General features: G+C 46.0%; 2 protein-coding genes across 2 annotated transcripts in view; one reads left to right on the top strand and one right to left on the bottom strand.

The window, feature by feature from the left end:
• Window positions 1-26,344, top strand: part of necab1 (N-terminal EF-hand calcium binding protein 1) — a 49,197-nt gene that overhangs the window by 12,155 nt on the left and 10,698 nt on the right. The window contains exons 6-8 of the mRNA XM_083786377.1: window positions 8,899-9,035; window positions 21,337-21,461; window positions 25,684-25,760. Of these exons, the coding sequence (XP_083642503.1) occupies window positions 8,899-9,035; window positions 21,337-21,461; window positions 25,684-25,760 (339 nt within the window). The remainder of the gene's footprint in view (window positions 1-8,898; window positions 9,036-21,336; window positions 21,462-25,683; window positions 25,761-26,344) is intronic.
• LOC310868992 (TATA-binding protein-associated factor 172-like) lies at window positions 480-6,071 on the bottom strand (the record flags this gene model as incomplete). Its single annotated transcript, XM_083779533.1, has 1 exon — window positions 480-6,071. The coding sequence occupies one exon, from the start codon at window positions 6,069-6,071 to the stop codon at window positions 480-482; it is 5,592 nt and encodes a 1,863-aa protein (XP_083635659.1).

Genomic DNA, 26,344 nt, shown 5'->3' with positions numbered 1-26,344 from the left:
TCAATTTTTAATCAACAGAGCAACAATTGAAGGTGTCTCACCAATATTTAGAGTTACATTATGGCAAGTTAAACACAAACCCAAACCTCTACCAAAGTGTCATTTTGATGTAAGAGCCTGGGCATATTTATGTATCATAGACAATGGCTCTCTTACTCCATTTAATTGATAAATGTACACAATTCCTTGTCACACGTAATTTAAACTATAAGTGTTGCAATTCAGTCTCGAAGACCACCAGATGTATTCGTATTTTCTGTTGAAAGGGACTATATGGCTGCAACTGTGGGTTATTTTGCAATGTGATGCATTGTTGGTTTGTAGCATTTTTTGTGTAATACTCGTCAAATGTTCGTCCATTTTTTGCCAAATGCTCACCTAGTACGACATGCCCAGAAGACGTATAGGCCTATGCTAGGGTTCACGTGGTTAACGCTTTACATTGGATTTGTAATAATGTGGAGTGAGTGTTCAGTAGCTCATAGAGTTATGCTAGCTGCTGCTTGAGCAGGCAGCCGGAGGGATGGTGTGTTGGTGGAGGGTGTCTCTCCAGCGGGAAGGGAGTGCATGAAGCTGCCCAGGTCGTACTCCGTGTCGTACTGCTGCGGGTCCCACAGCTCTCCCAGGTTCTCCAACAAAGACTTCATGGAGGCCTTCCCTGAGGTCGGTGGCGAGGGATCGCTCTTCTCGTCGCTCTTCTGGGCGTCCTTGTCCAAAGAGAAGAGGTCGAGAAGCTGATCGGTGCCCATGCGCTGCAGGCTGGAGTTGTCTTCGCTGATGACCGTGTTGGCGATGTTGATCTTGAACTTCTGAATTCCCATGATCTTCTCCTCCAGTGTGCCTCGCGTGATCAGCCTGTACACGTTGACCACCCGTTTCTGTCCTATCCTGTGTGCGCGATCCATGGCCTGCAGGTCCCTCATTGGGTTCCAGTCGTGCTCGACGAACACCACCGTATCGGCGCCCGTCAGATTGAGACCCAGACCGCCCACATGGGTGGTCAGCAGCAGCACGTCGATGGAAGGGTCATTATTGAACCTGGAGACTATGGAATGGCGCTGGCTCGCCGGCACGCTGCCGTCCAGCCTCAGGTAGGTGATGCTGGGCAGTTTGGACTTCAGCAGGTCGTGCTCCACGATGTCCAACATGCTCTTGAGCTGACAGAAGATGAGAACACGATGCTGGGCCACCACGGCCTCGGTGCCCCCCTCCGACGCACTGCCGCCTCCCAGGCCGCAGTCCAGCAGCAGCTGTCTGAGTGCAGAGAGTTTGGGTGCATGTTCGAGGTCTTGCAGGCTGGAGTTCTGCGCCGCCAGCTGCTCCGTTAGGCGCTTGTACTCCGGGTGCTGGGGTGTCAGCACCAGGCCTGGGTGGTTACAGAGCTTCCTCAGGTACTGTAGAGCCTGGAACATGTGGCCCGTTGCCTTCAATTTTGGCTTCTCTTCTTGCGCAGAGGCGGTAGAGATTGTGTCCTCCACGGTGACCTTGGCTTGTGACTTGGCGAAGTCCTCGTACAGTTGGACCTGTAGGGTGCTCAGGGTGCAGTAGTAGTCCTGAATGATTTTGGGAGGGAGGTCCTGCAGAACGTCTTCCTTCATCCTCCTCAGGAGGAAGGGTAACACCTGCCGATGGAGGGCCTCCATGGCCAGGACGCCTGCCTCCTGCTCCCGCGAGGAGCTCTTGGCGTCCCGGCTGGCCAGGATGGGTTTGCCGTAGCGAGCGGCGAACTGACGCTCCGTGCCCAGGAAGCCAGGCATCAGGAAATCGAACAGGGACCACAGCTCCAGAACGTTATTCTGGATGGGGGTTCCTGACAAAATGACTCTGAAGTTGGCAGCTAACTGCTTGATGGCCTTGGAGAGTTTGGTCTTCCCGTTTTTGATGACGTGGCCCTCGTCGAGGATACAGTAATTGAATTTAACATTTCGGAAAAAGTCAATGTCGTTTCTTACAACATCATAAGAGGCAACTACAAGATTGTGCTTTTTCACTTGTTGTTGTAACCTCACTCTGTCCGTAGGTGGCCCAGTGTAGTGCAAGGGGTTGAGGTACTCTGTAGTGCAGAACTTAGCCACCTCGTCCACCCAGTGGCCTGTCAGTGTGGGAGGGCACACTACCAGGGAAGGCAGGGGGCTACAGTCTGCTGCATTGGTCCTGGCATACTCCTGGTTTCTGAGGTAGTGGTCCCCTGCCAGGATACAGATGGTTTGCAGGGTCTTGCCCAGACCCATGTCATCACACAGGATCCCATGCAGTTTGTACTTGTTCAGGAAGGCCAGCCAGTTGACTCCATCCTGCTGGTACTTCCTGAGTTCGGCCTTAATGGGAACAGGGATCATGTAGTTTTCCAACTTCCTGCCATCAAGCAGTTGCTCCAGAAAGTGGCGTTCTCTGGCCTTCTGGTGAATCAGCTCAGCAGACATGGCCGGGGGGTCCGGTATGCCTGCCTCCAGGGGTATCAGGCGGATGAGTGTAGCAAAGCACTGTGTGGCCATAAAGCGAATGCTATCACTGGGGTCACTCATGCGACCCAGCACTGGAACCACCAGCAGCACAATGTAGGGTACGATGGCTATGTCCAACTGTTCCATAACACAGGCCATGGCCTCAATGGCACCCTCCTGCTTGGTGCAGTCGTCGATTGCGGCCAGCCAGGGCAGCACATGCTCCAGGAGGTGATTCATAGTCTCCAGCGTGGCGATCTTGCTGAGCACTCCCAGGCAGCGTGCTGCCATGTGACGTACGGCCGTGTATGGGTGCTGTAGGCAGGCGCAAAGGTGGGGCAGGTGCTGCAGCAGCAAATGTTTGAGTTCTGGAGCCATGGCCCCTGCCATGACCTCGATGATTTGTAGAGAGTTGACCAGTTCCTGAGTGCCGGTGTCGCCCCTCTCTAGTTGGGCATGCACATCGATCGTTAGGTTATCGTTGATCACAGTCGTCAGCGGCCCCACCATATTCTCCCACAGGTACGGCAGAGAGCTGGTGAGCTCTCGACCAAAGTGCCTGCCGATGGTTGTCAGTGTGAACTCTGCGCCACGTCTCTGAACAAGACACGACTTCTTACTCTCATCGTGTTCTATGTTGATGGTGCTGCCAGGGGGCAGTTCTGTGGTGGAGGTCTTGGGGGTTTTGGCGACAGGACCCCTCTTGCTGGTGATGGCAAAGGCAGCCCTCTGGTGGCGGTACAGGGTGATGATGCCTTGGGTTTTGTTGACCATGTGCTGCGTGCAGTCTTTCTCCAAACCGCCATCTTTAACAATTTCGAGCGTGGGGTCTATGCATATCGAAGCACAGAGGTTTTTGACAATCTTGGGGTTGGGGCAGGGTGTGCGGGTGCTACACTGCTGCAGAAGCTTGGCAATGAAAGTTGCAGCATAGCCCTGGATTAAGGTGTTCTCTTCTCGCCTTACAGACTCCATCAGAGGCCTCACCAGCGGGTTGAGCTTGTCAGGCAGAACCTGCAGGCTGATCAAGGCACAGGCCGTGAACATGTGGACCCGCATATGAAGCTTCTGCCACTCTGCATCAGTCTCCGCTACTGTCGCCTGGGCCTGCTGCCGCTTGCTGTCCAACAGCTGCCATTGCCTCGACCTCATATTTAGACTCGCCGTGGATTCTGTGAAGATGGTGGTTACCAAATCATTGGCCTGGTCAATGGGGAAGATGCTACAGTTGAGGCGGTCCCTGAGATTTATTTGAGCATCGGCCAGAAGGGAGATGAGCTGCTTACACTCCTTCTGCATGCGCGTGAAAGGAATCGCGATCTCATCATAGTACAGCTGCTCTGAGAGGATGGCCAACAGACGGGGCTGAACCATGGAGGGCACCACCTGACACTCCTTCTGCAGCGCAGCCCACTCACACAGCACAAGGGACACTGCGATGCGCTTCAAGGCAGATTTGGAGTTGAGGTGGAACAGCAGCAGCCGACTCAGAGACTCCCCCTGGGACACGGTGTTGAGCTGGGGGTCACAGATGCACCTACACAGAGCCCCTAGAAACTTGGCAGCCATGAGGCGAGCCCGTACCACCACATAGTCCCTTGTCATAGGGTCGTCCATCACCGTCTCTGCTCCTGCTATATACTCCTGCACAGTCTCTTCCACCTGACCGGACCCTTGGCGGGGTCTTGCACCTGCTTTAGCCTTGACTTCTAGCAGCATGTTGCGGTCTATGGGAATGTTGGAGGCCTGCATCATGAGACACAGCCAGGTGCCCATCCACGGACAGCTGGCTGTTACCACATACTGTTGGGGCACCCGACAAAGCAGCTCCATCCACACATTTTGGACGAGGTCCAGTATTTCCTGGTTGCTCTCCAGTATGCAAGACTGGAAAATGTTCCGGAGCATGTCCTGGAGGATGGGGTTGAGCCACAGAGCACAGCTCTGGTCAGCCTTCGACAGCAACGTGATGAGGGTCTCCAGCGCTGCCCGCCTGACAGACGATATGGTGTGCCGTAGGAACGGCCAAACGCGGGGAACAAGCACTGTCAATGACTGCTGCATGCTGCACTGTCGGACCTGAGGGTAGGTGAGCAGCGAGGACAGCAGAGTCATGATGCTGTTGGTGGAGGCGGTGAGGTCATCCAACTCCAGCAGAGCGTCCCACAGCGTGTTCACTATGAAGGGAACCTTGCTGGGCAGTAGCTGGACCAAGCCTTGGACCACTGGGATGAGAGCCGCGGCTGCCACCGCTCGCACGTCATCATCGAGGTCCTGCAGACCTTCCGTGATGGCCGGGAGCACCAGAGGGAGCAACGCCGAGATGAGGTCCTGTCGGACAGCCAGGGCGTACTTGATCCCTAGCAAACCTCCGTGGCGAACCTCCCACTGGTCCTCCGTCAGCAGCTTCAGGAGGACATCCACCGTCATGGAAACACCACTGTCGGGCATGTGGCAAAGGGCCACGCCCAGTGTCTGGGCACAGGTCTCCCTTACGGGGGCCACCACCTCGTCCGACACAAAGTCTCCGAAGCGGTCAAGGGCAAAGACGCAAAGCAGTCTGATGACCAGGTCTTCGAGCCACTCCTGATGCTGCCGCGACATCTGTTCGCCCGTGCTCCCCGGCACCTTCCCTCCACCGGCTCTGAGATGAGACTTGAGGATTTCCCTGAGACCTGTGCCTGCGCCGTGACGGACCTCCCACGAAGGGTTGAAAAGGTCGTTGCAGAGCTCTTCACAGAAGGTCTCCAGAGGCCATTCGTTTGTCTCCTCCAAGTGGCCGGAGCCGTCTGGAACACTTTCGATCAAGACCTTAGACTCTGCCGCTGGTTGTTCAATGACGACATTGGCGGTTTTCCTACGTTTCTCCTCGGGCTCTCCCTCGAGACTACCATTGTTTTTATCATTGTGATCCATGTCTCTGGCTCGTTGCTTTGCCACAAGCTTGGACATCCTCTTTGCCTTATTCCTCTGCCGATTGCTCATACCTGGCCGGAATTCAGAATCTATCAGCTCGGCAGCCTGCATGGGCACATGGTTGTGGGAACCGGACGTGGCTGTGATCTTTCCTCCCTGGGGTCTAGGCCTGCTGGTTTGGCAGCTGTAGTCCAGGTCGTCATCGTTGAACAGTTCCTCTGTGTCCATGCCAATAGCAGCACCCATGTCTAGGCCCAACTGCCTCTGAAGGAGCATCTTCTGGCGGGCCAGGCGCTCCCTAGGATCCACCTCCCCAGATGTGTCATCCTGCAGCTCAAACTCGGCCCCTGTAGATCCCAGCAGGGAAGCCCCGTGCTTGAGCAGGCGGGTAACGTCGAAGTGGTCGAAGCTCAACCGGCTGCACGAGGAGCCCTCGGGTGAAGAGTCCGTGCAAGACTCTTCTTTAGGCTTTGGGGACGGGTCCCACACAGGGATATTCTTCACAATGGCCTCTACGGCCTGGCCCGCTGCGATGCGCGTGTCCCAGTTGGGACTCCTTAGATAGGTCAAGACCTTGGTCAGAAGATTGCTGAGCTCGTGTGGATGGAGTCTGACCACATCTCCAAGCTGCTGGGCTGCGGCCTTCCGAGTCACCGGAGTGGTTCCGGTGTCGAGCAGGATGAACAGACGGTCGAGTCTTGAGACGGCCATGGTGATTTTCTTTCAGAGGGGCGGCTGAATTAGTGGCATCACCTTGTTATCTCCACCATGGGGAGATTATGTTTTCACCCCTCTATATATTTGTTCCTGTATGTACGTGTTTATCTGTTCACAGCTAAGCTAATCATATAAATAGAAACAGATATAGATGATAAGACATATCCATATATAGACAGTAGGTAACCATATATAGACAATAGGTATCATGTGTGTGTTGGGGTATTTCTGTCACTGTACACTACAGTAAAATGTGTCCTCTACTGTCCTACTTACTATAAGAGTAGTGCCCCCTCCTCCCCCCCCCCCCCCCCTTCGATGTGCCTACAATAGCTTATAAAAACACGGTGAAGCAGCATTCTGCTTCTACGGCCCGACGGCAAATTTGAATAAACTCCCATTACACCTTAGACAGGCAGCCTCTGTAGATAGCTTTAAAGCACAGCTCAATACATATTTCTTCACACTTGCTTTTAGTTGATTTGTTCTGTGTTGTTTATTCATGTCCTCACTGTATTGTCTTATTCACTGCTGTTATTTTAATGCTGTTTTATGCCTTTGCTTTCCTTTTTTCTTTATTGCTCTGTAAAGCACTTTGAGCTGCATTTCATGTCATGTAAGCGCCCTCGAGTTGTGAAATACTGAGTGGATGTGGATGGTCTCAACGGGTGTAGTTTATTTGTCTTCAGCACAGAAGATGTTCCCTGGTACACCGTGAAAACTACAAAAATAGAATATAAATACTATTACAATCATGACATTTTTCTCATTACAATAAAATCTGTGCATTACAAATTACATATCACTTTCAATAGTACAATAAATAAAATGGTTAAGTTACGTAATTAATGCAGTGATACGACAACTCAATCATTTCAAGAGTAGACCAATAAATTACCAAGAATGTACCATAAGTCCATAACAGAGATATACCAAACGAACCATCAACCCACAATACAATTAATTAGACCTAAAGTAAATGAATTAACCCCAAAACAGAACAAACAAATCATATACCTCGCTCCGCTAATCGAGGGGCTAGGGGTTGAATCGAATGCCACCTTGAACTTCATACCAACAATCTTGGGATAACCGGTACTTAATTGGCACATCGGACACAGCAAAAGCAGGCACTGTAAACAATATAAACGGCTTTACATTATACACTGAATCTACAAACTGTATACTGAATCTACAAAGCTACATACTGAATCTACAAACCATTTCAACAATATCAACTAAACTGGGTAAACATGTTGCAAACAAACAAATCTCATACCATGTGGCTCTGCTGCTTCAAACATGCTGTGTCTCTCACTGTGTCACTCTGGCTGAGTGTCTCTGAGGTGAGTGAAGCCAACATGCTTCAACTATATATGCACTCTAACAGGAAGTTTCACAATAAAGGTACCCTAAGCCTACAGGAAGTGTCAAAATAAGACAACGCAAATAAACAAAGAAAAATAACAAACTTCAAAGAAAGCCATGGCGGAAGTCAAAAGAACCAACTGACACCGGCAGTTACATGTCATGTCAAGGTACTATACAAATACAGTTGTGTTATTATTATTAGTGTGGTTGCTCAAAGGGCAAACACATTATTGTTATTGTGACACTTTCTTTTTCCTCCAGAGTAATCGAATAATCGAATCGAGTAATCGAATAATCGAATCGAACTTCCGTTGTGATTGGCCGAGCTTTGCATAACGTTTGTAGCAGCTAGTTGGCTGTTGATGGTTACGTGACAACAACAAATCTCACCAACTGGAGAGATTTGTTATGGCCAGTAAGTAGGCCATAGCAGTAGCATTCTGTTTCCCACTTTCCCCACGTATTCAATTCACCTTTTTATAATGGGAGTCAATGGGGCAGTGATTGTGCCCAAACCATATGGAGTCATATGTCATAGACAACTAGGCACTAGGGTGTAACAATATAGTAACTGCATTGAAATATTAATTTTTATTTCAACAGTAAACAGCAACATATATATATATCGTATCGTATCAATATATCGTATCGTTTTGCAATGGAAATAATCACCATCAAATCATTTTGCTATGCAAATAATCAATTGTATCAACTACTTGTGATGATATAAGTACTATCAATTTTAAGAAGAAAAAATAAAAAGAGGGGTTTAATCACTTTTCCATTCCGTATAGCTACACTTGGTCTATCGATACATGTGTGTATTCTCTGTGTTCATGTCAAGGTGCGGGGTTGTCTGTAGGCCTGTGTTCAAATCACTATGTTTACGTCCATATGCATCATATCGTCAACCATATATCCACAGTATGACAACTGATGCTGGTAAAAAAGACCATAAGCGGTAAATTTATATAGCGCTTTTATCCATAGATTGTGCATTACAATCACCCATTCACACACACATTCATACTCATATTCATTCATACATACATACACCGATGGCAGGGGAAACCATGCTAGGCACCAAGCTTCTCAGCGTCTTGCTCAAGGACACTTCGACACTACCTCTGGGGGAGCCTAGGATCGAACCGGGAACTCGAAGCCAGAGCCTTGCTATTTCCATGTGATCCTGAGATCCATATGATTTCCTAGTTTTATGGAGGTGGTCTAATGATGAAAGGATCTAAATATAGAGTGTATCTCATGTGGAGCTCACTACACTACACGTATGATGTAATTATGACTCCATATTAGGGAAGGCTTCAGCCCAAACTGACTTCCATTCACTTTTCATTATAAGATTAAATTTAATCTTTCGAATGTAACTTTTCAAAACAAATAATGTGGGGGGTGAAAATTCCTCTCCTCTCCTGTCTCCTCTGATTGACAGGAATACCAAGATTCCACTCACCTGGAGCAGTTTGTCACACGCTTCCTGTTGAAGGAGACGACCAATCAGCTCCATTCCCTCCAAAGTTCCTTGGAGTGTGCCATGGAAACCACAGCTGAACAGACTCGCCAAGAGAGGTAGGGATCTAATTTATAGAAATAATAATAACTTTTATTTAAATTCAAATTGATTTTAGATTTTTATTAATTTATTTTCAATTTTTTATTTTTTATTTATTTACACATTCACAGGTGTAGGTATACGTTTCAAATTGGTAATGCAAGGTTATTTCCGCCATGCACGTGGGTGCACGCGCCCTCCCAGAACTCCCTGCTTCAAGTTCACGGTTCGCACAAAGTGCAAAGTTGGCATCAATTACAGTTTAGCTACTAATGCATACAGTGGAACAAAGTGGCGTTGACAAAGTGGCGTTGACAAAGTGGCGTTGACAAAGTGGCGTTGACAAAGTGGCGTTGACAATGTGGCGTTGACAATGTGGCGTTGACAATGTGGCGTTGACAATGTGGCGTTGACAATGTGGCGTTGACAATGTGGCGTTGACAATGTGACGTTGACAATGTGACGTTGACAAAGTGGCGTTGACAAAGTGGCGTTGACAAAGTGGCGTTGACAAAGTGGCGTTGACAATGTGGCGTTGACAATGTGGCGTTGACAAAGTGGCGTTGACAAAGTGGCGTTGACAAAGTGGCGTTGACAAAGTGGCGTTGACAATGTGGCGTTGACAAAGTGGCGTTGACAATGTGGCGTTGACAAAGTGGCGTTGACAAAGTGGCGTTGACAAAGTGGCGTTGACAAAGTGGCGTTGACAAAGTGGCGTTGACAATGTGGCGTTGACAAAGTGGCGTTGACAAAGTGGCGTTGACAAAGTGGCGTTGACAAAGTGGCGTTGACAAAGTGGCGTTGACAATGTGGCGTTGACAAAGTGGCGTTGACAAAGTGGCGTTGACAAAGTGGCGTTGACAAAGTGGCGTTGACAAAGTGGCGTTGACAAAGTGGCGTTGACAAAGTGGCGTTGACAAAGTGGCGTTGACAAAGTGGCGTTGACAAAGTGACGTTGACAAAGTGGCGTTGACAAAGTGGCGTTGACAAAGTGGCGTTGACAAAGTGACGTTGACAAAGTGGCGTTGACAAAGTGGCGTTGACAAAGTGGCGTTGACAAAGTGGCGTTGACAATGTGGCGTTGACAAAGTGGCGTTGACAAAGTGGCGTTGACAAAGTGGCGTTGACAAAGTGGCGTTGACAAAGTGGCGTTGACAAAGTGGCGTTGACAAAGTGGCGTTGACAAAGTGGCGTTGACAAAGTGGCGTTGACAAAGTGACGTTGACAAAGTGGCGTTGACAAAGTGGCGTTGACAAAGTGGCGTTGACAAAGTGACGTTGACAAAGTGGCGTTGACAAAGTGACGTTGACAAAGTGGCGTTGACAAAGTGACGTTGACAAAGTGGCGTTGACAATGTGGCGTTGACAAAGTGACGTTGACAAAGTGGCGTTGACAAAGTGACGTTGACAAAGTGGCGTTGACAAAGTGACGTTGACAAAGTGGCGTTGACAAAGTGGCGTTGACAAAGTGGCGTTGACAATGTGACGTTGACAAAGTGGCGTTGACAATGTGACGTTGACAAAGTGGCGTTGACAATGTGACGTTGACAATGTGACGTTGACAATGTGGCGTTGACAAAGTGGCGTTGACAATGTGGCGTTGACAAAGTGGCGTTGACAAAGTGGCGTTGACAAAGTGGCGTTGACAATGTGGCGTTGACAATGTGGCGTTGACAATGTGACGTTGACAAAGTGGCGTTGACAATGTGACGTTGACAATGTGACGTTGACAATGTGGCGTTGACAAAGTGGCGTTGACAAAGTGGCGTTGACAAAGTGGCGTTGACAAAGTGGCGTTGACAAAGTGGCGTTGACAAAGTGGCGTTGACAATGTGGCGTTGACAATGTGACGTTGACAAAGTGGCGTTGACAAAGTGGCGTTGACAAAGTGGCGTTGACAATGTGGCGTTGACAATGTGGCGTTGACAATGTGACGTTGACAAAGTGGCGTTGACAAAGTGGCGTTGACAAAGTGGCGTTGACAATGTGGCGTTGACAATGTGGCGTTGACAAAGTGGCGTTGACAAAGTGGCGTTGACAAAGTGGCGTTGACAAAGTGGCGTTGACAATGTGACGTTGACAAAGTGGCGTTGACAAAGTGGCGTTGACAATGTGACGTTGACAATGTGGCGTTGACAATGTGGCGTTGACAATGTGGCGTTGACAATGTGGCGTTGACAAAGTGGCGTTGACAAAGTGGCGTTGACAATGTGGCGTTGACAATGTGGCGTTGACAATGTGGCGTTGACAATGTGGCGTTGACAAAGTGGCGTTGACAAAGTGGCGTTGACAAAGTGGCGTTGACAAAGTGGCGTTGACAATGTGACGTTGACAATGTGGCGTTGACAATGTGGCGTTGACAATGTGGCGTTGACAAAGTGGCGTTGACAAAGTGGCGTTGACAAAGTGGCGTTGACAATGTGGCGTTGACAATGTGACGTTGACAAAGTGGCGTTGACAAAGTGGCGTTGACAAAGTGGCGTTGACAATGTGGCGTTGACAATGTGGCGTTGACAATGTGACGTTGACAAAGTGGCGTTGACAAAGTGGCGTTGACAAAGTGGCGTTGACAATGTGGCGTTGACAATGTGGCGTTGACAAAGTGGCGTTGACAAAGTGGCGTTGACAAAGTGGCGTTGACAAAGTGGCGTTGACAATGTGACGTTGACAAAGTGGCGTTGACAAAGTGGCGTTGACAATGTGACGTTGACAATGTGGCGTTGACAATGTGGCGTTGACAATGTGGCGTTGACAATGTGACGTTGACAATGTGGCGTTGACAATGTGGCGTTGACAATGTGACGTTGACAATGTGGCGTTGACAATGTGGCGTTGACAATGTGGCGTTGACAAAGTGGCGTTGAGAAATGTGGGTGTCTGTCCCGGCCGTGAGAAAGTGTTTCATGTCCCCACTTATTCTTAAGCCTATATTGTAACCAGAGGTCCACAGAGACCCAATGATGAGCTTAGATGATTCTCTTCTCTGTGTTGAAGTGATTTACCAGTGTGATAAGTCCCTAAGGCCCCAAATCGCTCCTTCATCACCAACAGCTGTCTACATCAAAGCCATTGAGATAGCTCCTATATAACTGAATACAGCAGCTCTAACATGCGACTACAGAGCTCTGCTCTAGCGTGAGGAACATGTTTCTGGCTACTACTAGCTGTAATGTTCTTGGATAGTCTTCCTCCTTTGTCTTTCTGTGAGTAAAGAGTATGAATGATTAAAATGCACTTAAGATCAACAGTGTGCCAAGCAACACTGACAACAAAGATGACTGCCTATATACACACACACACACACACACACACACACACACACACACACACACACACACACACACACACACACACACACACACACACACACACACACACACACACACACACACACACACACACACACACACACACACACACACACACACACACACAGGGCAAATGGCAAATCTGTGTTGTTGATGAGTTAAACAACCACACCACACATTTGCAGCATGCAAGAATTTATCCAGACATTAAAGGGGAGTAGTTCACCCAAAAAACGACTATATTTGCTATTATTTAGATTACACACCTATGAAGCTTTGAATATATATACAACTTTAAGAAAAGAAAGACAAATTGTTTCAACAGCTAAACTGCCTTAATCGGATAGGATTGATCCTGGCTTAACAAGGGTTAACGATTCACCCTGACAAATTAAGGCATAGCTGAGCTGTCAAAATAACTTTTACTTGGAATGAAATGGCATAATTATCTTGACAATTGCACAGCATTGGAGGAGGTAGAGTAGGCTATGCACAGTACTTAGTGCCTATACTGTACGTAGGCTACAGTTGTACTGTACAACGATATGCGTACATGGAAAATTACAATTCCGAGTTGACAGTTAAAGTAATTATTGTCCATTCCCTGTTCTGACTAATGGACTATGATAAATGCTTTCCTATGTGTATGCATCTAAATATATAGAGGGAGAATGGAGTCGACAAGCATAATATGCATCCTGGGGTAGTATTACAGTAGAACACCGTTTCCCAAACAGTGGGTCGGGACTCATTTGTGGGTCACTGTGGCGAACCGATTTGTATGGGTCACAAGTACATATAAATTTATTTTTGTTGTTTAAAACACATTTAAGGCAATGAATAAATACCACGCTTAGCACCATTGCCGTAGATGTGTCATGATAGCAGAATGTCTGAACCCAAAATGCAGAGCCACAAGCATGCTGCAGGGTGAACTACTGTATGGGTAGCATTATAGTATAATTGATGCCTTACAGCCCCCCACCCCCTCCCCCTCCCCCCTGTCTGTTTTGGAATGAGGGAACATAGGGCTGAGGGAACATAGGCCTGAGGGAACATAGGTCTGAGGGAACATAGGCCTGAGGGAACATAGGGCTGAGGGAACATAGGCCTGAGGGAACATAGGGCTGAGGGAACTTAGGGCTGAGGGAACATATAGGGCTGAGGGAACATAGGCCTGAGGGAACATAGGGCTGAGGGAACTTGGGTACGGTCCCAAGCAAAGTAGTTTCAAGAACTGTTTTATTAAAGCAGAAATGGCAGATTAGCTTATAATCAAAAATAGGGAAGCAAGCATCTACTCAGGGAAGCCCAAAGTCCAAACATTTCAAAAGTACAAACAAAAATCCAAAAGGCAAAACTAAAGACTAAATCCAAAACAAAACAAAGCACAATTGGGCAAACACAGGAAGTCCAGAAATGCAAAAACCTTACAGAATGAGGATTTCCAGGTACAGCGGAACACCAAGAGGAACACCGGACAATGATTTATGTACTGACAGTTTGTGTGTGCAATGAGTCCAGTATTTATAGGAAGCAGGTAAATGGCAAAGGGTTCACAGGTGTGTAATGGGAAGCACTGCGGGGCTGATGAGAGTTGGAGACAGGTGTGTGATGGAATGGAATGAGGGAGTGGCCAGGGAGGAGACATGGGTGAATCCCAATTGGGAGTGTTCACCCTACAAGGTGCGGTACTAGGTAGGATAGGGTAGGGCACTGCACTGGCACTACCCTGTGGAGGTGGCATAGTGCACACGCAGAGGGCATGTCTGTGGATTGAGACAGCGTTCACTGGGCTGAGCTGGGCGGAGCCGAGTGGAGCTGGGCGGAGCCAAGCCGTGCCCAGCTTTCTCGACTGGCGGCCATTGCTGTTTACACGGACTGACTGCAGTGTTGTTAAAAGTAGTTAAAACTACCTTTTTAACCCACGGAATTTACTTTCAAGTAATTTTTGGGGAGTATTTAGTTGTTTAAACTTCATGTATGTGGTCAATTCATCATAAAAGGGCCTATTTAAAAATATCCCACAACGGCGTCGGAGAATTCAGAGAACCGTAGGTCTCGCTTTGGGGGCTGTCACCAGGGAGCTGTACCCGTTTTTACCTCTCCTTTGTCGGCGTGGGCCGGGGCGATTTCCCCCCGTTTCTCCTGCGGGGCGACGTGGTGCCCGTGTGTGATGCGGTTCGTTTCCAGTTGTTTTGTTTCCCCGGGTGTCGGGTGCAGTGTAAATAAAAGCTATTCTATAAAATATCTATTATTACTACGTCGAATCTGATTTGGCTTGAGTCCTGACTCGTTGCAAAGAGTTTTTGAAAGGAAGGATATACCCAACTGCATATAGCCTGCCATACACTTCATAATGATAAATGTTTTTACATTTGGACAGAATACAGACTATCGTCGCATCTGCTGTTTGATTTGTATTAGCAGGCACCGATCAATCACTGATCATATAGGCTAAGTTTATTGCTATAATGTCATTTAATATAGGTATACTTTTACATTTAAACAACCACATATAGGCCTATAGCCTATACCTACTGTAAAGTGAGTATAAACTGTTAATTCAACTGAGGGAAATTAATTAATCAGAATGATACTCTTAATCAGTTAATTACATTTGCATTTACATGAATGAAAAGGTTAAACCAGGCCAACTCTCAGCTCCAAATGGATAGGCTACATTTATCACAATATTATTTTACTGTGTAATCTAACACAAATCTTACAAATGCTGTCACTCAGTTATTTAATTTAGGCAGAAAATATATCACTGAATAGTGTATGCAATTAATGCATTCAAAAGAGCTGAATAAATGTTTTATGGACCCATAGTAGTGATTATTATTTAATAATAATAAAACTTTATTTGTATAGCACCTTTCATGACATGAAATGCAGCTCAAAGTGCTTTACAGAGCAATGGAACATTAAAAAACAAGCAGTAACGCAATGCAATACAGTGAGGACATGAATAACAAAAAATAAAAGATCAATTAAAAGCAATGTTGTAGAAGTGGGTCTTGAGCTGTGCTTTAAAAATGTCTACAGAGGCTGCCTGACGAAGGTACAGTGGGAGCATGCCGTCGGCCCGTAGAAGCAAAAAGCTGCTTCCCCGTATTTTTTAGTTGCCATTTCTTTAGGCAAAGCGAGCAGGCCAGCAGTGGAAGACCTTAGGGGGGGGGCGGTTTGGGACATATTTAGGCAGGCAGTCATGTAGGTAGGAAGGTGCGAGACCATTGAGAGCTTTATACACAAGTAAAATCATTTTAAAATCAATCCTAAAAACAACCGGAAGCCAGTGCAGTGAAGCCAAAACTGGAGTAATATGTTCTCTCATCTTAGTTCTAGTTAAAACTCTTGCTGCTGCATTTTGGACAAGTTGTAATCTGTCAGTTGTTTTCTTAGCCAGTCCTGAAAAAAGTGCATTGCAGTATAAATCAAGCCGAGAAAAAACAAAGGCGTGGATTAGCGTTTTTGCATCGTCCAAAGACAAATAGGCTCTGATTTGTGCAATATTTCTAAGGTGAAAAAAGGCAATCTTGGTAACATGATTAATGTGTTTGTGTGTGATTAATTTAAGTTGTTTTGCCATACCCATTTATTTTGCCATAAATCAGATAGCTTTAAGGTACGGCCATGACAGCAATGGTAGGAAAAAAGATATATAATATATTAATCATATTCGGATATTCGGTTTTCGGGGGGGCCAACTGTTTCCTATATTCGGTATTCACTGCAGTTTCGGCCAATAATTTCCCTTTCGGTGCATCCCTAGTTGTATGACTGTATGTATGAGTATGTAAATAGTTCAATTCAACTTTGTAAATACAACATTTATTTATTGTTATTTTGTCTTCGGTATAAAAATGAATGAACATTGAACAAGGATACCGTATCTCAGACTCAATCATGTAATAAATAACGTCAAAATCAAGTAATTCCAGTAGAAAATTAACACAAATAAATACATAAAAAGTACATTCATTGCACATTGGGCCCTGGTGTTCCTGACCCTGCTCCAGACCCCAGTGCAGCTGTACCACTATGGTCTGGTATGGCCTCGGCTAGGCCTGGTGGTGCTGTAGGCCAGCAGTCCGGCTCCGCTCCAGAGACTTCCAGACATGGCAGTCTCACGTGATGGTGCTGCTGTAGGCCCGCCGCTGCAGGCCACCTCCTCACCCGTCTTTGGATACATGCACTCCTAAAGCAGTGGAGAATGAAGGTTTCAGAACCACTGGCTTAACAGGTTATTTGTATGGCAGTAGTGCTACAACTCAAAATTCCCTTATTGTTAAAAAAAAAAGATGGCTTTTGTGCTTGGGTAATAATTATGTTCTGTTGTGGTCCAATGATGACTTTACAACAGGTTGCCATGTCAAACATTAGAACTTGAAGTCAATACACCACATTAACACAATACATAATTTAACACAGATGAAACCATAAGAAGGTTAAAGTATTAAGTGCATTATACTATACATGGAATAAAGCTAAATATAATCTCAATGTAATGATGTTTTAGGCAGACCAGCTGAAGAAATCATGGCATTTCTGAGACTGTTCATGTTTCTGGAATATGCTTCTAAACTTGTATTCTATTGCTAGTTTGATCACTTTCACCTTAAAATAACATTAATTAATAAATGACTGAAAATAGCCACTCTACAAGCTCACAAGTCACAACATGTCGCACTGCAACGTGTTGTGAGCTTGTATATCTTCTATTTTTGGTGTGGACTTTTCTAGTCCTCTATAGCAGTAGTTCTCAAACATTTGACTGAGTGTACCCCAAAATAACTTTCATTCACGGCACGTCTGAATTACTTACACACACAGCCAGACAGACAGACACACATACACACAACGCATGTTTAGTTTAAGCACAACGTCGGTGGATATTTTTTTCTTTGCAAGGAAGCGGGACTCAGGTTGAATCAGATTCGACCATAGACTCGACGTGGTAATAATAATAATAACAATAATATAGTGGCTGTTATTTGTGGTGCACTTAGTTGACATTTGGGGGGGTGGAACGGTTGGGGGCGAGTTGCATGTGGGCTGTGGGTGTCCACAGTGGATTCATGTCATGCACGTGGATCGTTTCGTTCCGTGGGAGGGACGGGGGGGAATCGCTTCGGCCTGTGCCGACCGGGGAGAGCTGGTGGCGGGTTGCATCCCCTTTGCTTGCAGCCCCCGGGGCGAGACCTGTGGCTCTCTGGATTCTCCGACATCGTTGTGGGATATTTTTGAATGGGCTGTTTTGTGATTGATTGACCGCATGTATGACGTTTAAACAACTGAATACTCCGCTAAAATAACTTTAAAGTAAGTAATTAAGTTATTTAACTTACTTCCGACATCTTTCTTTTCCTCTTGTTGCTGTCCTCTGCTCTGCTGCGGGCTGGTGGGGAAGGGGTAGAAATGCCGAGAGCCTGCGCAGTACGGCTGCGCCGTGGCGATGTACACTGCACCGAGAGTGTACATCCCCACTGGCCTTTAGAAGCGAGCTCGGGCGGGGAAAAATAGTGCGTGGCCCAGTGCAGTATCAACAGGACACTTTTTGCGCTCTGTGGAATGGGATGCACTGCGGGCGCGGCGCTGTGACGTCATATACCACGAAATACGCACTTCTCAGTGTCTACACTCCCAATTGGGATTCACCTATGGTCTGTGGAGTGACAGATCATGACAAGATGTAGGCTACGGCAATTTGTCTTTTATAGTGCTTATGATCGATCAAGTCATAATGCTACTTACATTGGGTTGCTAGGTGATGATGTTGTCAACAGCAATGGTGTGCGCCATTTCAATTTTGACTTAGCTGGTAGGTACGGTAGGTAGAGCCGCAAGGTTCCCCGATCCCGGGCTCCCCCAGAGTTAGTGTCGAAGTGTCCTTGGGCAAGACACTGAACTCCTAATTGATCCTGATGTGCAGGTTGGTGCCTTGCATCATGCCATCGGTGTCCTCACTTTTGTCTTCAATGTTTGGGTTTACACAAACCCGGAAATCTGGGCATAGCCCCTCAAAAATAAATAAATCACAGTTTCTTTTAAATGCTTAAAAATAGGATGGCCAGGTTGAAAGAGGTCATGGAGTGTGCAGTGAGCCAAAAGTGGCGCGTGAGGCAAAGTTTCCACATGACGGGGTTGTCACATCAAAGCACATCAAAGCGTACAGCATACCCCCAGGAAGGAGCTCCCAAATGTCACTGGCTGCTTCGCTGCACCGGCCTCATTATCCTCCTCGCGCCCTACAGCAGAGTGGAGTCACAGTCTGACACATTAGCATGATGTTGCTAACATATGTGACAGGTCAGCAACGCGCACCTGTGGGCTGGACTCACCTATTACTGTGTGTGTGTGTGTGTGTGTGTGTGTGTGTGTGTACTGTCCCTGTTGTACTGTCTATGCCACCATATGAGACTAAGCATAGTCCTGAGCACCGTCGTGTGAACGAATATGGCTATCAGAGACGCTGCTGAGTGACATTCTTGCTGTATCATGAGTCCAAACATGTGTCATAGGCTTGTGATTGTAACATAACTGCACCCATAATGTTTGTGTCCTTGTGCATTTTCCTTTGTGTGGATATAAATACATTCTTAAAATGTGTGTGTACGTGCGTGCTTTGCAAGAGAGGCTAGAGAGCAACTGTCATTCACATTATTTGTGTAAAGTATAATATTTATTTCAGCATAATATCAAGATTCCAGGGGGATATGAAATGAACATTTTACAGACAGTATAAGAAAACAAAATAGTGTCGTTGACTAACAATGACAGACAATCGCTGTGCATGCATGCATCAGTGAACCCATTTCCTCGTTGTGCTCAGGGCATACTTGCTTCGAATCGACATACATGTTCAGTTCTGTTAAACCCAGCACAGAAAACACATGGTTCTGCAATACTGCCCACAGTCCTCCCATGAGACACAGAAGAAAATCATGAAATTAGTGAGGACCAATTATATGAAGATAGGTTGACAAGTGGTGAAGGGACGGTCCATTAAGTTAAGTCCCTGTCTAAGGAGTATTCCTTAACTATTCTGTCTTTTTCTGGATGTTTTTATTTGTTTTTGAGACCAGTCAACCCGAAATAAAGGACAAAAAAGGTACCTTAGAGCTTTTAGATCTGCAATTTTTGCCAAGTTGTCCAAGTCATTAAATTAGTCCCACTTTCCCATGTGTTGCCTCTGTGAATCCATTACCATTAACAGTCTCTTTCTCTCATTAGACACAGTCTGCCGCCTAGGTAATTGCACTGACGGAGAAGAAAGAATGTTCTTTGTTATAGCTCCTAGTTGGCGCTGGCAAGATAAATGCAGTCACAAATGGATGGATTCATTGGATTCATTTTTCTAAAACTATCATCATATCAGTTTATCTATTCATCTATCGATTTGACCAACAGTAAAGGTGGTTGCACACTGGACAAGTTTTTCGGAAAACCGATGGAGAAACGCCGCTAAAGGTCCGAAAAGCGCGCTCGGGTGTGGGAACCATAACCCTCAGCACCAGGCAAACAGTGTTCAGTTGGGTCTAAATTTCTCAAAAAATCAGGTACAGATTTTGTGGTATTTTTTAGATTGACTAAAAATAAATATTCCCATAACTTTTGATTGGGTGGGCAGCAGGACGCACGTTTGTGTGGGCTCCGCCCACCCCCGACACCACCCCAGAACCGGCCCTGAAAACTCAACAATTAAACTTCACATTATTGCATTTCTCAAACATATTATTGCACCTATATCACCCACATTGCACAGCCATCATGACTACCGCACCCCAAACCTACTAAAGTCCAATATGCTGTGCAGTTAAATTAATCAGGGTTACAAGTACGTCTGTCACACCCCCATATAATATTTGTGCTCCACAACTTTTAACATTTTTGTCAAGATTCCTTTTGAAAATAGCAGCTCTAACAGTACAAGCTCACAACGTGTTGCATCATGAAAGTTTTGTGAGCTTGTAGATCTGCTATGTTTACAATAGCAGATGTATAGGACGATAACGATGTAAACAGCCAATGCTCATGTAGCCTATCTATCTACTGTATCCCGCCCTACTCAGTGGAGAGAAAGGAACAGGCAGCGTGCTGATGGTGACAGGGTGGCATGGTTTATTCATGGCCGTCTGTTCCACAAGGAATAAATGGGCTGGGCTGTGATAGAAGCATTGACACCATCCAGTCCTCTGTGTTCCACTGATAACGTACCGCCTCTGTTGGGCAGCATGTCTCCATATTGCATCTGTTTTGGTGTTTTTCTTCATAAATGAATGCTAACTAGTCCTGCCGATGTATTGTGTGCGCAGCCAAACCATAGGCCTGTGCACTTTGGGGTTATGCAGTCGGTATGCATAGTTTAAAGAATTAAGACCGGGGCCTGGGCCGGGGCGTGGCTATAAATGCCTTCTAGATCAGTAGTTCTCAAGCAATAGTTGGCAACAGGAGCCAGTGCTGCCTCTTGCTCTATTGCTCAGGCGCATAATATAGGATGTAACTGGTTTACTCCACATAAACACACCTGGTCCCATTGGTTTAGCTCCAGACAAACTCAACTTATACGACTAAACATACAATGAAATACAAAGCAGGGTCTAATGTAAAAGCTATGGTCACTGAATAACATTGATGAAATATACAGCATACTGTATGAACTACTCTATTTCCTCAGCATTATTATCACACGTACTTTCTAAATCACTGACGTGCATGGCACGGCATATGGCACGCACGACACACACAGACAGATAATGGCTGCTACTCAGAATAGAACACAGGCACTTCAGACAGCAGGTGTGTGTGTGCGTGTGTGTGCACTCACGCACATGTGTGTGTGGCTGTGCCAGTGTGAGTGTGTGTGTCTGTGTGTGGCGTGCAAGCTCACATTGCAAGGCGTTGTGCGCTTGTAGATCTGCTATCTTAACTATTTTAAATAGTTTTCTGTTTTAATAATAAAAAAGGTTTTGTTTGGTTTTCCGTGCATGTGCGTGTGTTTCCAGACAGGGTCCGGTGAAGCCGGAGGTGTTGTCCATCAAGTGGTCGTCGGGCCACCGCTCCAACCGCAGACTCCAGAGGAACAGCAGCATGTCTCCCAACAACCCTCTGCTCAACTTCCTCAACGCAGGTGGGCGGGGCAAAGCCTCTGCATGTTGGCGTGCTGTGATCAGCTTGTCGTCGTGCCACCTGCCTCGCTGTGTCGTGACGTTTCTTGCTGTGTGACTCACGTCGTGTCTCGTCGCGTCGTGCCTGTTTGTCGTGTATTGCATAGTTGCTGTCGAGCAGAAACCTCTTATGTCCAATTTTTTATTTATTTATTTATATATTTATTCCATTTATTGCTTTCTTTAGTGATTTTCACCATTTTTTGTTGGACCAAAAAAAAAAGAACACTGATGTTTTACAATCTCTAATAACGTAAAACATCAAAAAGTTATCCTTTAAGTTCTTTTTTAATTTGAATCGTGAAAAGTAAACAGTTTTTGCAAATATGAGGTGGACATTCACGTAAAAATGCTGATCTGCAAGCGCACAACACATCAGCTCACAATGCGACGATGTTGGAGATTGTAGATCGGCTTATAAATATAAATAAGCATGAAAACTCAATGACCATTACTCAAAGCATAAGAAGAACACCCATCCCCTGCACAGCACTTGGCCCCTTCCTAATCAAGGGAAATGCCACCAGCAGTGCAGGAGAGACAATATTAGCAAACCATCAGTTTAAAACATTAGTCCTTTCATGTTGTAGAGTCCCGCCCCCTCGACAGAACCCGTTCATTTTCCTCATAGACTTTTCAGAAAGTATTTATTTAAAGACGTTTACGCCGCAGACAAAGCCAACTCTTGTCGTGACAAATCATGACAACAAACACACTTTTTCGGGCCAAACAAAGAATTAGAATGGTTGTTTTTCTTCTTTGTAATTATTTGTTTGGTCCAAAATATTGTGTGTGTTGTCATGATTTGTCACGACAAGAGTTGGCTTTGCACGACGCTTAAAAGGTCTTTAAATAAATACGTTTTGAAATGTCTATGGGAAAAATGCATTGGGATTAATTTCCTGGGCCTGGCGTCATCATGAAAGGGCGACGGGACTGCGACGCTCTATAGAGAGCAGTTTTATGTATATATATATATATATACATATATGTGTGTTTGTGTAGTGATGTTGTGCTATTGCTACTGTACTGTATTGTGCGTACAGTACTTTGTGCTGCTGCAGTGTGCTGCGTCGTCTTGTGTCGTACGTGATGCTAATTTGTGATGTCTCCCACGCTCTGTCTCCAGGGCGGAGAGCAGGCATCGCATGGAGTCCCTAATCTTCGGTCTGCGACGTGTGTTTATGCGTTTGCGCAAGTGTGTGTGTGCGTGCTTGTATTACTATACTTGTGAGGGCCAAATGTCCCCACAGCCAGGTATCATCATCATCATCATCATCATCATCATCATCATCACCATCATCATACTATAATTGAGCGAATGTCTGTCTGTCTGTCTGTCTGTCTGTCTGTCTGTCTGTCTGTCTGAATGTCAGAAACACCACCTTATCTCCTCATTGCCTGCACCAATCCCTCCCACTTTTCACACAGGCATTGACCATAATAATATGGAGGTCTTAACGAAGCCCTTTTTCCAATAAGATTAATAATGAATTTATTAGTGAATAAAAACCTGTTTATTTGTCCGTGGTCTATCTCCGCCCGAGCCACACTATTAGCACACATCTCTCCATGCCAAAAAAAATCTGCACGCTCCCAGAATCCAGCTAGGCTACATTTTACCGACGCTACTGTCATATTTACTGTACAGATATTGTTTTTACATCACCACACGATCATGGAGAATTGTAACTTGAAGAATTGTGTGCCTGTGGAGGGGGTGTGGGACGCATAATTCGATAGGTCACCGTTTGTAGTGTGACGTAGGAAGCGAAACCCAGCCCCGTCGGAGCATCTGTTCTGTATCCGTGTTGGATGTGAATGACCAGCGACACACAGCCAGGACTGCAGCCGCTCCGAGGACACTGTTTCTGGGCTTATGATCAGCGACACACAGCCAGGACTGCAGCCGCTCCGACTACACTGTCCGCCCCCTCCTCAACCACCTCCTTCGCCGTGCATTACACATGGGCTACATGCACGCTCAAAGCCTGGACACTGACAACGATAGCTTACAGCCCTGCGCGCACCCAGCGTGGCTGCGTGACACACTGAACAGCACGATCACAACGGAATGCTTATCTGTCGGGGTCTCGGGGTGGCCAAATGGAGACGTTTGGAGAAGACAGATCCCGTGCCGTCGGAACAACACAATGACAAAATACATACAGACAGATGCAATGACAACGACACGTTCCTAAATCACACAAAACATCTAATTCTTATCCTGATTATATAAAGAACAAACTACAACTTGCTTTGAAGCCCAAAAAGCCAACCTCCGCGTTCACCGTTTAATAGCTTATATCTCCACGGGCAGCAGACGCTGAGCGGTTAGGGACCGTCTACAAAGTGCAACACCGAACTTGAAAATATTCAATAACTTCCATTTATAGGCAGAATATCACCACCATATGTACATCACACATCAATGGTGTACTTATGATTGTACTACAGCATTTAATTAGCCTATACTTTAGTGCCCAACCCAACTTCCCAAGACCATCTGTAAACAATTCCCCCCCCTATCAGTAATGTGATCTATTACATCACACACTGAACATGATTTGCTGTTCATATATTCAGAACGGGTAAGGACTAGTACAGTATAATTTGAGAAATGTGACAATGTGAGGATTATGCCATTTAGAGGTTAGGTTTAGGGCAGGGCTGCCCAAAAGGTAGATGGCGATCTACCAGTAGATCACTAAGGTTGTGCAGGTAGACTTTCATCTCGTACTTTCATCGCATACTTTCATCCACGTATTTTTTCATCGTGCGCATACTTTCATTGCGTGCATACTATTTTCATTGCGTACTTTTTCATTGCGTACTTTCATCGCATACTTTTTCATGGTGTATTTTTTCATTGCGTATTTTTTTAACGCATACTCTCATCGCGTACTTTCATCGCGCACTTTCATCGCGCACTTTCATCCGTGTGTGTGTGCGTGTATATGTGTGTGTGTGTTTATGTAAGAAAGAGAGAGTGCAGAAAGATTGTTAATGTGTGGATTAATAATAGATCGTTTTTATCTCTCATTAGTCAGCTACACATTCTGGGCACCATGCCCATTTGCATGTTCTGTAGGCCTAATGTCTTCATCACAGTAGCCACACACGAAGCCAACTTGAAAAGCTCTCACATGAAAGCGGTGCCGATCCACCACTAGTCTTTGATCAGACCCCAGCAGGCCGGAGAAGCTCCCACTGTCATCAATGCACGTGACATCACATCAAAGCCTTAGAAAGGACTCAGCGCCATCAATACCTGTCATTGTTTACCTACAGCTTTGTCCACATCGTGGACAAAGCTGTAGATTTTCTCCCAAAGTCATTCAAACGTTTACTGCCGTCGTTGCGACAGTAAATACAATTAGCTAATTAACTTAGGCGAAAGTATGGTGGAGTGTTAGAGCGAGCTGAAGTTTGAGGAGAGAAAAGAATAAATATTTGTGACAACAATGTGATGCAAGAGGTTGAGCCTCTAAAGTTGATGTAACTGAAAATGTTTCATACCAATAATTGTACGAACTAATTGTATCTTTGACATTTATTATCACTTGTTTTTGTCTTGGTTTCTGTGTTTTTCCCCTTGTTTTGATCTACAAGCTCACAACGTATCGCGCCACCTACTGAACTTCTAGATCTTTTCATTCATTTATTAAATACTTTCACAATAATAGTGTTTTTTTTACAGAAAAACTGAAAAAAACAGTAATAATCAGTGCCGGAAGTCCTTCAAAATAGGAGCTCTGGGGTGCCACAGCTCCTATGGTCGCTTTTACTCTGAAACCCACGACCCGGAAACAATCCGAATCCGCTAAATAAGTGTGCTTTACATTGCTAGCTTACATTGCTATCGTTTTAATTTATACGATATATAATCCAAAAAGCGTTTATATTTTGCGGGAGAGATGTGTTTTAATGTGTTTTAATCAGGTCGAACCTTAGGGCAGCCCCCGGCCCCTTTTAGACAAGAATGGTGTTCATAGAAAATGGTAAAATAAAGCATCGTTTCCTGAAGTTCCTTTAGACGAGAACAGCATTTTCGGGAGGTGAAAACACCTTCCAGAGTGAAAATCTTTGAAAACGCAGTTTCTTCCCATCTCCATGTAAACAGGCAAAACAGTGTTTGGTGTTAAGGTGGTCTCTCTCTCTCTCTCTGTACCTTGCTGTCTGTAGGTGTATATGATGAGGACAGCCAGTGGATTGTCCAGGTCAACAGACTGCAGAAGCTCATAGACCGACTGGAAAAGAAGGTGACTCCAGTCTCCAAAACACTGATCGTGTAGCTTACTGGTTCCAAGTTCTGTACATGCATGGCTGCTTATTGTGGAGAGATTAATAAGACCTCATGTATGTGCTCTCACACATGGAAGGCAATTGTGTCCTGATTGACCTGGAGAAAGAGGGTTGTGGTGGGGGGGGGGGGGGGGGGGGGGGAGCGTATGTGCTCAAGGGAGGGCAAAACATTCCCGAGATTCCTTGCGAAGCCCCGCGGAAGCATGAGCGTGCGTCACAGAGCACATGTTCAGGTCTGTACAAGTCCCGGAAAAGATCTGCTGTGATTGTCCAGTAATCACTTGAGTGATCAGCCAACGCAGGGAAGCTGGAAGTACCCTCACTAAAAACGCCGGGACAACGCTCCACACGTCCCAAACTCTTCTCCATTCTGGCTCCAAAACTGTGGAATGCACTTCCCATTGCAGTCAGAACTGCAGCATCACTCCCAATCTTCCGCCGTAGTCTGAAAACCCACCTTTTCAGACTCCATCATGGCCCATAGCACTTACCCTACCCCCTTAGATAGCATTTTGGTAGACTTAGATAGCATTTGATACAG

The sequence above is a fragment of the Protomyctophum parallelum genome (assembly GCF_964188405.1).
Source record: "Protomyctophum parallelum genome assembly, chromosome: 1".
Lineage (NCBI taxonomy): Eukaryota > Metazoa > Chordata > Actinopteri > Myctophiformes > Myctophidae > Protomyctophum > Protomyctophum parallelum.
This window is presented reverse-complemented; position numbering and strand designations above follow the sequence as displayed.